This window comes from Rhinoraja longicauda, chromosome 10 (genome assembly GCF_053455715.1).
Source record: "Rhinoraja longicauda isolate Sanriku21f chromosome 10, sRhiLon1.1, whole genome shotgun sequence".
In the NCBI taxonomy this organism is placed as follows: Eukaryota; Metazoa; Chordata; class Chondrichthyes; order Rajiformes; family Arhynchobatidae; genus Rhinoraja; species Rhinoraja longicauda.
This window is the reverse complement of record NC_135962.1, coordinates 17,382,298-17,395,963: the sequence shown is the minus strand read 5'-3', so window position 1 is coordinate 17,395,963 and position 13,666 is coordinate 17,382,298. Positions and strand designations below refer to the sequence as shown.

Here is a 13,666-nt window from a genome sequence, read left to right as displayed (position 1 = left end):
AATATTTCACAGTGCTTAGGATGGTAAATAAGGCATCTGCCTTCTTGTATGGCAACTGAGCAGCAAATGAGGGATCCATGGACCTTTGGATAGACACAAAATGTTGGAGTAACTCAGCCGGACGGGCAGCATCTCTGGAGAAATGAATAGGTGACGTTTCGGATGGAGACCCTTCTTCAGACTGAGAGTAGGGGAAAGGGAAACGAGAGATATAAATAGTGTGTCCCGCTTTGACTTGGTTGTAGACAATTTGTGTTCATCAAAATAAAGTTTAGGACAGCACAGTAGTGCAGCTGGTTGAGTTGCTGCCTCACAGCTCCAGAGAGCTGAGTTTGAACCTGAGCTCGGGTGCTTTGTGTGGAGTTTGCACGTTCTCCCTGAAAGCGTGGGTTTCTTCTGGATGCTCCGGTTTCCTCCCCATTCCAAAGACATGTGGGCTTGTAGCTTAATTGGTTTCTGTAAATTGTCCCTCGTGTGTAGGCTAGATCTAATGTACTAATCGCTGGACGGCGCGGACACAGTGGGCCGAAGGGCCTGTTTCTATGCTCTATCTCCAAACTAAACTAAACTAATCAGTTTGAGATGATCACCTGGTGAACATCAGATCACATTTCCAGTCGTGAACACCTGGTAGATCAACTCCCGGTCCAAAATATTTGCTTTACAGTTGGCCGGTGTACTGTGCAAATCCTTGCTCAGCATCAGACTGCTTCAGGTTGAAGAAGGGACAGCAGCGTTGTGAAGAAACACTTCCATCTGTACAAGAAACACTGATCCATCCTCCATTCCCTTGTCACATGATGTGTAACTACTAAACCTGTACTTAAATAACCCTAAGGCTGGAACAGGAGAATTTAAATAAAAGTAGTCATTTAATGACTACGCTTCAGGCAAGAACCTGCAACATCTCCTTCCAGAGTTGTGATGCCCTGAAATCTTCTGGGTCTTAGTGCCTGCTTAGATGGAGAGATGGAAAATTATGTATCCAGTTTTATTGATGCCATTAAGGTGAGGATCAGTGCAAGAAGTGCTGATAGAAACGTCAAAGTCTAAAGACCAGTCAATAGATCATAAGAGTGTGGAAAAAAAACTGTGGCAAATGGACTTGGGAGGTTAATGGACCAGCTGATAGATCAGCCATGATGGAATGGCGGAGTAGACTTGATGGGCCGAATGGCCTAATTCTGCTCCTATGACATGAATTCATAAGTAACAAGAAAATTCCAAATGGAATTGAGGATCTGTACATAAATGACACAAGCAGGATATATTCAAATGATAAATGGAAGGCCGGTGTTTATTTCCAGATTCTGGACATCTGGGAGATAGAAGTCAGCTATTTAGATTATTTCCTGCACTTTCCAGGCCATTTAGTGACCTGTCCCCCCTCCACATCCCCTACCTCCCTTTGGATTGCTACAGCTTCTCACGTTCTTGCATTAGAAAGTGGATGGCTATGTTCTATTTGGTCCAACATGTTTAACTTCTGGTTTTGCTAAGTTGAAATCTATTTACCACAGTTTTGTGGTAACAACCTCCTCAATCTATTAATATGTCTTTATAATTAATGCTTCCACTTATACTTGCCACCATACTTATACGTGCCACTCACTTTCATGTCAACATCGGGCTTGGATACTCGATGTCTTATGCAATTATAAAAATCATTAATATGTTTGTGGCCCAACAAGGATTCTGGCGTGATACCATTAGTTATGTCCTGCCAGTTAAAGTATCTGCTCACAAACTCCAGAAATAGACAAACTGCTGGAGGAACTCAGTGGGCCAGGCAGCATCTGTGGATGGAAATGGGCAGATGACATTTTGGGTGGGGGTCCCTTTTTCAAGACTTGATTGGAGGGGAGATAAATGGTAGAAAGAGGTGAGGGGATGTGACAAATGCAGGATATAGGTTAGGAGGGGTGGAGTGGAGTCTTCAGGTGGGGGAGAAAAGCACCAGAGACCCGGGTTTGATCCTGACTACGGGTGCTGTACGGAGATTGCCCGGTCTTCCTGTGACCGCGTGGGTTTTCTCCGGGTGCCCTGGTTTACCCCCACTTTCCAATGACGTGCAGGTTTGCAGGTTAAGCGGCTTCTGTAAAATCCTAGTGTGTTGGGTAAAACTAGCGTATGAGTGATCGATGGTTGTCGTGGACTCGCTGGGCCGAAGGGCCTGTTTCCACTTTGTATCTCTAAACTAAACTAAAGGTAGGGATAATCACAAAGGATGGAGATGATAAGTGGGGAATACAAAGAGCTGCAGGTGGTGGAATTTGATGAGAAAGGAATGTGAGGAGTGAAATATAGAACCAAAGGGAGGGATGGTGGGTAGATGGAAACATGGTTTGGGGAGCAGAGAAAGGGTGTAAGAGCAGGGGACCCAGAGGAGGTGGGAGTAGATAATGAGCAGAAGGAGATGAAAAGAAATGGGTGACAAGGGCACGTGATAGGAGTAGAATTAGGCCATTTGGCCCATCAAGTCCGCCATTCAATCATGGCTGATCTATCTCGCTCTCCTAGCCCCAGACTCCTGCCTTCTCCCCATTACCTCTGACACAATGTACTAATCATGAATGTACTAATCATGAACCACTGACTTGGCCTCCACAGCCTCCTGTGGCAAAGAATTCCCCAGATTCACCATCCTCTGACTAAAGAAATTTTTCCTCATCTCCTTCCTAAAAGAACACCCTTAAATTCTGAGGCTATGACCTCTAGTCCTAGACTCTCCCACAAGTGGAAACATCCTCTCGACATCCACTCTATCCAATCCTTTCAATATTCTGTACGTTTCAATGAGGTCCCCCCTCATTGTTCTGAACTCCAGTGAAAACAGGCGCAGTGCTGACAAACGCCCATCATAGGTTAACATACTTATTCCTGGGATCATTCTTGTAAATGACGAGGAATTACAAGATAACTCATGGTAGCGTATGCTAACATCAACGATACCCATGATGCTAACACGGGTTGGCACAACTAATCTCTTTCTAACATCAAACAACTTTGAGTGCAACCAAATGTGAAACTTTGAGAGTACAGTGAGAACTGTGCTGTGAAGTGCCAGGTGTGGAAACCACTTTTATAAAAATGCAGAATCAAGGAACTGCAGAGGCTAGAATCTTGAGCAAAACACCAGGAGCTGGAAGAACTTAGTGGATCAGGCAGCAGACTGAAGTAGGGTCCCCACATGTCCATTCCCCGCCGAGATGCTGCCTGACCCGCTGGGTTCCTCCAGCACATTATGCTTTATTTATAATAAATGCAGAGGGATTGGCCACATAATGCCCAAATCTAGTGAAGAAGCTGATCGACATCACAGAAATGTTTTTTTCACCAGAGAACTGGAATAGAACAGACGGAAAGGGTAATAATTTATCAGGCATATGGTGATGTCTCACCTGCAACTATTTTACTTAGTGACCCCAGTCCATGCTTCATTCAGACTGATTTGGAGAACCCCTCCTGATAGGTTTTGTTTTCCATGTGCTTCAGTTAACTTGTCAAGTACTAACATCGTATCAGCCTCAAGCTGACCTTAAGTACACAATATGTGAGATGATATGTCTGCTAATGAGACAGTTAATCCTTGTATCATTGTGAATTATCCTTCTAACCATCAATCACTTTGAAACTGAAAATAAGCCATTGTCAGCTTTGTTTTAACAGGTTGAACGTTATTAATTAGTGTCTGCTTGGGAAAGTAACACAGACACAAGATGGGTCACTTAACTAAACGAATTTGGTTTGGATTTTCATGCACCAGTTTAGTTTTTAATATGCGGGGATCACTGGTTGGCGTGGACTCGGTGGGCCGAAGGGCCTGATTCCGCGCTGTATCTCTAAACTAAAATAAATTAGTTTGGTGCATGAATAGCTTAATTGATTGCTTGCCAGTACTTAAAAGCAGTTTAAAATCCCATGCATCTTTTAAAGTTAAGCAAATTCCTTCAGATACTGGTCACACAACCTATCACTGGGATAGATAGAAACCACAGCCCTTTGTAGAGCATAAAATTATCTCTAATTCAAACAACATGCAAGTAATTGATGCAGCAGAGAACAAAAGTTACCCACACACCTGGTCTGACTCAGTTGATTGAAAGTGCAGTCTAAACGTATGGCATTCCCCTTTCCTCCGGAGCCCTGTAGCTTTCTCCAAATCAAGGCGGCACAATGGCACAGTGGTAGAGTTACTGCCTTGCAGCGCCAGAGACCCAGGCTTGATCCTGACTAAAGGAGGCTGCCTGTACGTTCTCCCTGTGACTATCTGTGTTTTCTCTGGGAGCTCTGGCTTCCTCCCACACACCAAAGACATACAGGTTTGTCAATTAATTGGCTTTGGTAAAATTGTAAGTAGTCTCTAGTGTGTAGGATAGCGCTAGTGTAGGGGCTGATTGCTGGTCGGCGTGGACTGAAGGGCCTGTTTCCACGCTGTATCTCTAAGTATACCTGCAAATTGGGAATGCGGTGAAGTAATTCAATCTCCGGCCACGACCATTGCAGGTAATGGCACCAGTAGGGTGCAGGACCCCCAGTGGATATGTTATTGGACGATTTACTCAGAAGCTTGTACCAACGATCAAGAGACCAATCATTCCAGGGCAGCTGGAATTAATTTAAATTAAAATCTAATTATTGCTAATGGCGACCATGAAACTCCCAAGATTCTTATAATAAACCCACTGATTTCAGTAACTTCCTTTATGGAGGGACATCTGCCATCTGTAATTAAATGATCAAATAAACCTATCAAATAAGCCTCCTCACCAGTGTCAACCCATTACCTGCCACACCTTGTCCTGCCTCTCTTCCCTTCCACCTCTCTTCCCTTCCACCTCTCTTCCCTTCCACCTCTCTTCCCTTCCACCTCTCTTCCCTTCCACCTCTCTTCCCTTCCACCTCTCTTCCCTTCCACCTCTCTTCCCTTCCACCTCTCTTCCCTTCCACCTCTCTTCCCTTCCACCTCTCTTCCCTTCCACCTCTGTGTGAAAGGTCTCAACCCGAAACATCACCTATCCATGTTCTCCTGAGAAACTGCCTGACTGACTGAGTTACTCCAGCACTCTGGGTCTACTTATGTAAATCAGCATCTGCATTTCCTTGTTTCTACCATCCTTCCCTGGTCTGCCAATGTGTGGTATTTTACAAAAGGAAAATGATCCTTTCCAGCAATGAACTCTCAATTTCTCTCTGTAAATTTCCCCGGTGTGGGACGAATAAAGGAACATATTATTATTATTATTTAAATAAAAAAGTACTCCTGTCCCCTTGGCTTTCTGTTTCTGTTATGAATTATCTTTCTCTTCAGTTGCTCCCTTGAAACATTGCATAATTTTGAACACAAAAGGACACAAAGTGCTGGAGTAACTCTGCAGGTCAGGCAGCATCTCTGGCGAACATGGATAGATAAAGTTTTGGGTCGAGACCTAACATCACCGAACCATGTTCTCCAGAGATGCTGTCTGACCTGCAGAGTTACTCCAGCACTTTGTGTCCTGTGTATGGACTAGCATCTGCAATCCTTTATTTCTACCAATCTTCTCTTTAAAAATAAATACCCCCAAAGACATGATTATGTCCAATGACTGCACGATGAGGCAGGCTTAAATAGGCCTTGCTTTTGTGTCAATGCCGCGGGTCCAACATCACCCAAAGCAGAAGTGATGGGAGCAACAACATGCAGTGTACTTTTTCTTTGCACTGCAGTTCTTTGTTTCATGATTTTTGAACACATCTCTTAAATGTCACCTTTCAGGTTCTCAGCTGACAGAAGATTGCTCCTGGTCATGCCCAGAGACCAACCAGTGATGCAAATTCTTTCACATTTCCCCATCCCCCAGACTGAATCTTGGCTAAAGTTGCAGAAAGTATTCCAAATTTGCAACAGTTCTTCCAAACTTCAAATTCCTCATTCTAGAGTTGCACATTGTAGAGTTTTTCGTGAATTGATCTTGGACTAACTCCCAATTGGAAAAGCAAATCGCATGCTTTTGGTCACCATGTTAAAAGAAAGATGTTGTCAAGCTGGAAAAGAGCACAGAGAAGATTTGCGAGGATGTTGTCAGAGCTCAAGGGCCTGAACTATAGGGAGAGGTTGAGCAGGCTCGGACTCTATTCCTTGGAGCGCAGGAGGATCAGGGGTGATCTTATAGAGGTGTACAAAATCATGAGAGGAATAGGTCGGGTAAATACTCAATCTTTTGTCCAAAGTAGGGGAATCGAGAACCAGAGCGCACAGGTTTAAGGTGTGGGGTGAAAGATTTAATATAAACCTGAAGGGTAACTTTTCTATACAATGGGTGGTGGGTGTATGGACCGAGCTGTCAGAGTAGGTAGGTGAGTACTAGCACAATGTTTAAGAACCATTTAGACAGGGACATGGATAGGATAGGTTTAGAGGGATATGGGCCAAATGCAGGCAGGTGGAACTAATGTGGAAGGGCCATTGGTGGATGTGGGCAAGTTGAGTCTTAGGACCTGTTTCCACGTTGTATGACTCTATGAAAAGCAGAATACAGTAAAATTGAAAACAAATTTTGAACCTGTTATATGAAATGAGTGTTCAGATGCTGCCTGATTTACTGAGAAAATGTAATGTATTCAGTTTTCTGATCTTAGAATGATTGAACAGGAGAGACTGTTCCATCTGTCACATCTGTATTGGCCCTTTCCAATTATTCCCACACCTTCCTCCTTTCCCATAACTAACTACAATCTAAAGAAGGGTCCCAACCTGAAACGTCACCTATCTATGTTCTCCAGAGATGCTGCCTGACCCACTCAGTTACTCCAGCACTTTATGTAATTTTGTGGAAAGCAGCATCTGCACATCCTTGTTTCTGTACAGTCTTTCCATAATTAGTTGCAGTTGTCCTTCTCCCACTTTAACGCAGTTGTGATTTTAAAATATATATATTCTACCCAGTAAATGTGAAGCAAACGTAATAAACATAGCACAAAAAGTAAGGAAATTTGTGTTTGGTAGGTTATTTATTTGTTGTAACAATGCTTCTCGGCAATAAATCTTATACCGTTGGAAAGCCTGTTTATTTCCCTTTTAAATGGTGCCACATTTGTAAGGAACATGCATTTGTGGGATGAGCAGCAGAGCTGAGTATGTGGGTTGCGCCCATGAGAAATCTGCCAAATCTTCTCTGCCAATGCCAAACAGCTTATTCTTCCATTGACTCTTGTTTGGTGGATTGGATGATTGAAGTCTGAAGAAACAAGACATATTGGCAATTTAACAATTTATTCATTTAATAAACAGGAGCCTCAGTAGCGTGTGGAAGAACCATACACAGCCACAACAGCCTGGCACCTCCTCCTCATGCTGGTCACCAGCCTGGTCACACACTGTTGTGGGATGGCATCCCATTCTTCAACCAGCATTTGTCGCAAGTCAGCCAACGTGGTTGTGTTGGTCACTCTGGCACGAACAGCACGCCCAAGCTGATCCCACAAGTGTTCAATGGGGTTGAGGTCAGGACTGCTGGCAGGCCATTCCATCCTCTCCACTCCCAAATTCTGGAGGTAGTCTCTGAGAAACCCTGCTCTGTGGGGGCGAGCATTGTCATCTTGGAGGATAGAGTTCGGTCCCAGACTGTGGAGATATGGGATTGCCACTGGTTGCAGAATCTCATCTCGATATCTCTCTGCATTGAGATTGCCTCCAATGATGACAAGCCTCATTTTTCCAGTGAGGGAGATGCCGCCCCACACCATCACACTGCCTCCACCAAAAGATGTTACTCTATCGGTGCAGCAATCAGCATAGCGTTCTCCGCGTCTTCTCCACACTTTGACCCTATGATCCAACTGCCGTAGGCAGAATCTGGACTCATCGCTGAACATAACGTTCCTCCACATGTTCAGGTTCCAGTGCACGTGTTGCCGACACCAGCACAAACGGGCCTGACGGTGAAGGGCAGTCATGGCAGGCCTCCTGGCAGCCTTATGAGACCGGAGATCGGCTGCATGCAGTCTGTTTCGAATTGTCTGGGCAGAGAGCCGTCGGCCATATCGTCCTGCAAACCTTGACTGCAAATCTGTAGAAGACAGCCTACGGTTCCTAAGTGCTGACAGGGTGAGGAACGGTCTTCTTCGGGTGTCGTCTTCTTGGGACGCCCACTTCGCGGCCTGTCGCTGACATCCCCCGTTATATGGAACTTGGCCTTCACTTTGGAGATGGTACTAGGGCTCACTCCAAATAATGCCGCAACTTGGTTTTGCGGAACACCAGCTTGAAGTTGCCCTATCACACGGGCCCTATCCAGATCAGTCAAAAGTGGCAGGCCGATTCTTGGAGCAGACACCTACTGACCACTGTAGCAGGGCCCATGCTCACAGATGCTGCCAATCAGGTGCCAATCAGGCACCTGATTGACAGCACCTGGGGGTACCAGAAGCTCAAAACAAGAGTCAATAGCAATAGCAGAATAAGCTGTTTGGCATTGGCAGAGAAGATTTGGCAAATTTTTCATGGGCACAACCCATATATTCAGCTCTGCTGCTCATCCCACAAATGCATGTTCCTTACAAATGTGGCACCATTTAAAAGGGAAATAAACAGGCTTTCCAACGGTATAAGATTTATTGCCAAGAAGCATTGTTACAACAAAGAAATAATCTACCAAACACAAATTTCCTTACTTTTTGTGCTATGTTTATATATGAGGTATCACTGTCTCTAGAATTGGATAAAACCTTCGCAATGACACCATTGATTATCAGAGTGACAGGGAATGGTTGGGGGATGATCAGATGCTGCATTTTCTAATGATCCTAATTGAGTGTCCAGATCCGTGGCAACTCTTTCTGTATTTTGTGCATTGTATACAAAAACTGAATTTTGCTGTACCTAGGTACATGTGACAAAAAAAGTATCATTGAATCGAATTGAATTCATTGAGCTGAGCAACTGTGTTCTGTCATATATTTAACCACGTGGAATTTCATCAGAGTTTGATGACAAATGGATTAAGGATCTGCTTGTTGCAGTTAACCTCTGGATGCCTGACATTAATGTTAAACCTGTTCGAGGTTGACTGATTGATTAATACTTTATTATCACATGTGACAAGGTATGCAAAGAGTCGCCACATATAGGGCACTGAAAAAGTTACAAAGTGTTCCTTACATTTCCCAATGGTCCCTCCTTGTTCTCAGCGCCCTCTTTGTCCTCGGCGGCGCATCCTCATCTGACCTCTGGCACCCAATGCTGGCCCATCCGACATCCGGCACTCATCTGTGTTCACCAGCACTCACCTGTGTTCACCACCACTCACCTGTGTTCACCAGCACTCACCTGTGTTCAGCACTCACCTGCGTTCACCACCACTCATCTGTGTTCACCAGCACTCACCTGTGTTCACCAACACTCACCTGTGTTCACCAGCACTCACCTGTGTTCAGCACTCACCTGCGTTCACCACCACTCATCTGTGTTCACCAGCACTCACCTGTGTTCACCACCACTCACCTGTGTTCACCACCACTCACCTGCGTTCACCACCACTCACCTGCGTTCACCACCATTCACCTGTGTTCACCACCACTCACCTGTGTTCACCAGCACTCACCTGTGTTCACCACCACTCACCTGTGTTCACCACCACTGACTTCTCTTTGTTTCCTTGTCAGGATGACCCTTACACCAACCTCAACACCGCCTTTGATGTGGCAGAAAAGTACCTGGACATTCCCAAAATGTTGGATGCTGAAGGTGAGATGTGGCTTCAGTGTATTCCGCCCCAGCAGCGAATTTTAGTTCCACCAGCTTATAACGGTCGCAGCCACAAGATGAACCATTTTCTTTGAGTTAATGCCATTTCATTCACTGTGCAAGTAGCCAAATGTTACAGCTTTAACTAATTACCTGTTTGAAGCCCAGCACATGCTGGGAGATGCCTTTGGTTTGATTCTTTTACAATTACTGCTGTTTCATTACTTCAACTCATTTCATGCTCCACTAATTTAAAATCGGCAATCCTCATTGTATAATTTAAGATCTCATTGAAAGACATTTTTGCGGGCGCAATAAAACTTCCTTTGAAGCTGATTTGCATGCAGAGTTTGAGATTTTACTTGGGAGCTTGGATCCGAACCATTACACTCAGCAAGCACTCCCAAAGAAACATCCTTATCGTTGAAGGTTGCAGCCTAAATCACTGTGCATCCTGCTGCGATTGAATCTGGATTTTACTGCCAATCGTGGTGTCAAAAACGTTTTACCCATTTTGGTTTTCCAAAGAGCAAACTACCCATGTCATCAGCAATATCCAGATTACATGGTCTGAATTTCAATTTAAATGAATGCTCCACCAAACCAAGGGCAGGACAGTGGCATAGATGCTAGAGCTCCTGCTCTCAGCTTCAGAGACCCGGGTTTGATTCAAACCATGTACAGTGTCTGTGGGGAGTTTGTACAATCTCCCCGTGACCGTGGTCAGGGGAGAATTGGGGGACTAGAATATGTTCGGGAAGTCTATTGTTATGCCAGTTGTTGGGAAAGTATTAATCAGCTGCAGCTTACATGTAGCCGTGTGGAATGTTATGGGTAAAAAAATTAAAAAACAATCGAACCATTTTCCAGAATTGCTCCACAGCCTCTACTTCAGAAAGTGAGAAAGTGTTACATTAGTCCAAAATACTTCCAAATTTGGGGATGATGTTTCAAAGCTAAGGGAGAGATGGAACAGAAATTGACCTACTCAAAACATTCCTGAATAGATCAGAAGAGATGACAGCCGCAAGCCTGGAAGTCTAACTAAATAGATTTGGTGTCAGATAGGGATGACCAGTAAAATAAATACTTGTAAAAATTTGCTTTGTTAACATTTTGATGGTTTGATCCTAATAAGGTAGCATTTATCATTATTCCAATTGTGATCATAGTAGAGTTAGTTTAGTTTAGATTAGAGATACAGCGTGGAAGCAGGCCCTTAGGCTGCCCGAGTCTGAGCCAACTAGCGATCCTCACACACTCACACCATCCTACACACACTAGGGACAATTTACATGTATACCAAGCCAATTAGCCTACAGACCTGTGTGTCTTTTGAGTGTGGGAGGAAACCAGAACAGCTAATTGGTTAATGCTGAAACATTTGTAACAGAGATACCGGAGAAAACCCACGCAGGTCACGGGGAGAGCATATAAACTCTGCGTGCAGGGAGCATCTGTAGTCAGGATCAAACCTGGTTCTCTGGCACTCGAAGGCAGCCAATTCTGCCACTGTGCTGCCCAATTATGTCGCTAAAACTTGCATTCCACAATGTGTGGATGTTTCAATGCCATGGAGATGGGCAATCGGTGTGTTTTCACACCTGCTCGCAGGTAGTTTCCGGCTGCACACACAACATTCCCTCAACTCGTGCTTGAACTGACTAATGTGAAGACAAACTAAAATCAAGACGAGACAAACCAAGTCTGTGCCGTTGAGAATTCTCATCGGATTTCAGTTCCTTGTGGTTTTACACAGCGGGTCTCCTCGTTCAAATGCCTTTGCACTGTAGGGTGGGGTTCTCTGGCCAAAATCTGTGCGGGGGGATTTATATGAGGTTCATATTTTTCCTTATGAAGGGACAATATAAACCTCACTCTTGTCTACTTCAGAAAGCCGTGAAATTGAATTGTTTACTTAATGGCCATTCAATATTTCTCATGGAGTCATACAGATGGAAACAGGCCCTTTGGCCCAACTTGCCCACACCGACCAACATGCCCCATCTACACTAGTCCCACCTGCCTGCCCTTGCCCCTTATCCCTCTATACCTTTCTCTTGCACTTTCCACTGTCCAGTTGAAATTAAAACAGCTAAAGGTTAAACTTTTAACATTCATCTAGACAAGTTGTGTCTTCTCACTGCTCGAGCAGTGTGCTTTACCATGTCTGACTTCTAACTTTCTTCTCTGGGTCGATTAATCAAACTTCATTTAATGATCTGTCCTTTAGTGCAAGTTCCATAACGTGACCGCCTGCCATGGTGGTCTGGCCTGATTGGTTACATTAGTAATTTACAATGTATTGACTATGTTGTATTCCTCTCTTTTAGAAGGCTGCCATATATGCCTCTTCATTCTGTTCACCGGGCATTGATATTATTGGTTTGTATTGTAGATTTGTCCGAAACAGACTTAATTGGACCTGGGACTGGTAGTCTCCAGTGTAATCTGCCCTTGTGCTCCATTTGGAAATTAAGCAAGTCTTTCGGAGTGTCATATTTGAGTAATTCTCAGTGCGTTTTCTCTTCAACTGAAACGCCAATATCTCTTGTGTCACGTCAGTTCCTATCTTTTGTTTAATGTGCACACTTCCACCCCACCCCCACTCCGTCACCCCCCCCCCCCTAAAATTATAATATGACTTTACAGTAAATGAATGCATTACATTGTTTAAAAAAATAAATCCTTTCCTGTGTTTCCTGACAGACATTGTGGGTACAGCTCGCCCGGACGAGAAGGCTATCATGACTTATGTCTCTAGCTTCTACCATGCATTTTCAGGAGCCCAAAAGGTATCCCAGGAATCCATATTTTCCAGCAGCAATTGCTTCTCTGGCTAATTACAAACTTTTCTTCCCTGTTCTCCAGCTGCTACTTGTTTCCTCCCTCCCCACTACCCCTCCCCTTCCCCTCTCCCCTCTATGCTGAACTCTTTAATCTTGATATGATCTCCTGCGTTGCATGATGGAACAGTATGGGTCCTTGCTAATTGTGCCTTGGCTTCCCTCTTCTTCCTTAATCTTTTCTTGTCTTCCTTGTACAGATCTAATAAACACGCTAAGGCCGGATGAAAAGGCCGTAATGACCTATGTTTCATGTTACTATCATGCGTTCTCAGGTGCTCAGAAGGTGAGACCCCTACCTCACCCCCCCCCCATCGAGTCCCCCTTTTGCTTGACATAGTTTCAACAGGTACATTGTTGCCATCATCACTTTTTTTTCTTTAATCTGGCTTATGGTGGTCTAGTTATCAAAAAAAAAATTTTTAATACATTGACCGGAAGTTTAACATAATCGTTCACATCGTACACCTTTGGCACCACAGTTGCTCAAAAAAAACAGTCCGGCGATCTGGCCGATTGGGCAGTTAAAATTCCCTTGATTTTTCTCCCATATTCTGAAGTATAAAGAAAAAGAATAGTGATTTTGTCCAATTTGCATCGAGACTGTGCACTCCTTTATCTCCAGACCCTCAGCTAATATGACAGTACGCAACAAAAGGCTTTTCACTATACCTCGGCACTGTGACAATAAACTAGACTCAACAGTATTGCCTTGAGTAGTTTACTGGTGGGTTTGATGAGTGTGGTGCAGAGCGGAGAGCATTGTCACCTCATCCACCAGCAGAGGATACATAAAAGAAAGTAAGGCTGACAAGTATTGGGAACCAGCCTGTACTTTGTTCCTGAACAATCACAGCTACTGTTTGGGCTTGTCACTGCTTTGGTCAATCTTCATTTTCTCAGTGCTATCCTGCATATCCAACACTCTCTAATCTTCTTGCCAATGCTGCTTGAAGAGGCCCCAGTACTCTTCATTAGCAGCACTTTGGAATTGATCTTCACAGAAAATCTTCCACGATTAAGATTGTAAATCACTCGGCAGCTTCCTTGCCAGTAATGACATAACATGAAGGAATGACTTCCCTTGGAAGTG

The 13,666-nt window shown here is 44.2% G+C and overlaps 1 protein-coding gene across 8 annotated transcripts in view; it reads left to right on the top strand.

Moving 5' to 3' along the window:
* LOC144597234 (alpha-actinin-1) overlaps window positions 1-13,666 on the top strand; it is a 197,119-nt gene that overhangs the window by 126,874 nt on the left and 56,579 nt on the right. For 5 of the 8 annotated variants that reach the window (XM_078406286.1, XM_078406283.1, XM_078406290.1 and 2 more), the window contains exons 7-8: window positions 9,646-9,727; window positions 12,437-12,522. In XM_078406286.1, coding sequence (XP_078262412.1) covers window positions 9,646-9,727; window positions 12,437-12,522 — 168 coding nt within the window. Of the gene's footprint in view, window positions 1-9,645; window positions 9,728-12,436; window positions 12,523-12,773; window positions 12,860-13,666 lie in introns of all 8 variants that reach the window. The other 3 variants (XM_078406287.1, XM_078406285.1, XM_078406291.1) reach the window with 1 other exon arrangement.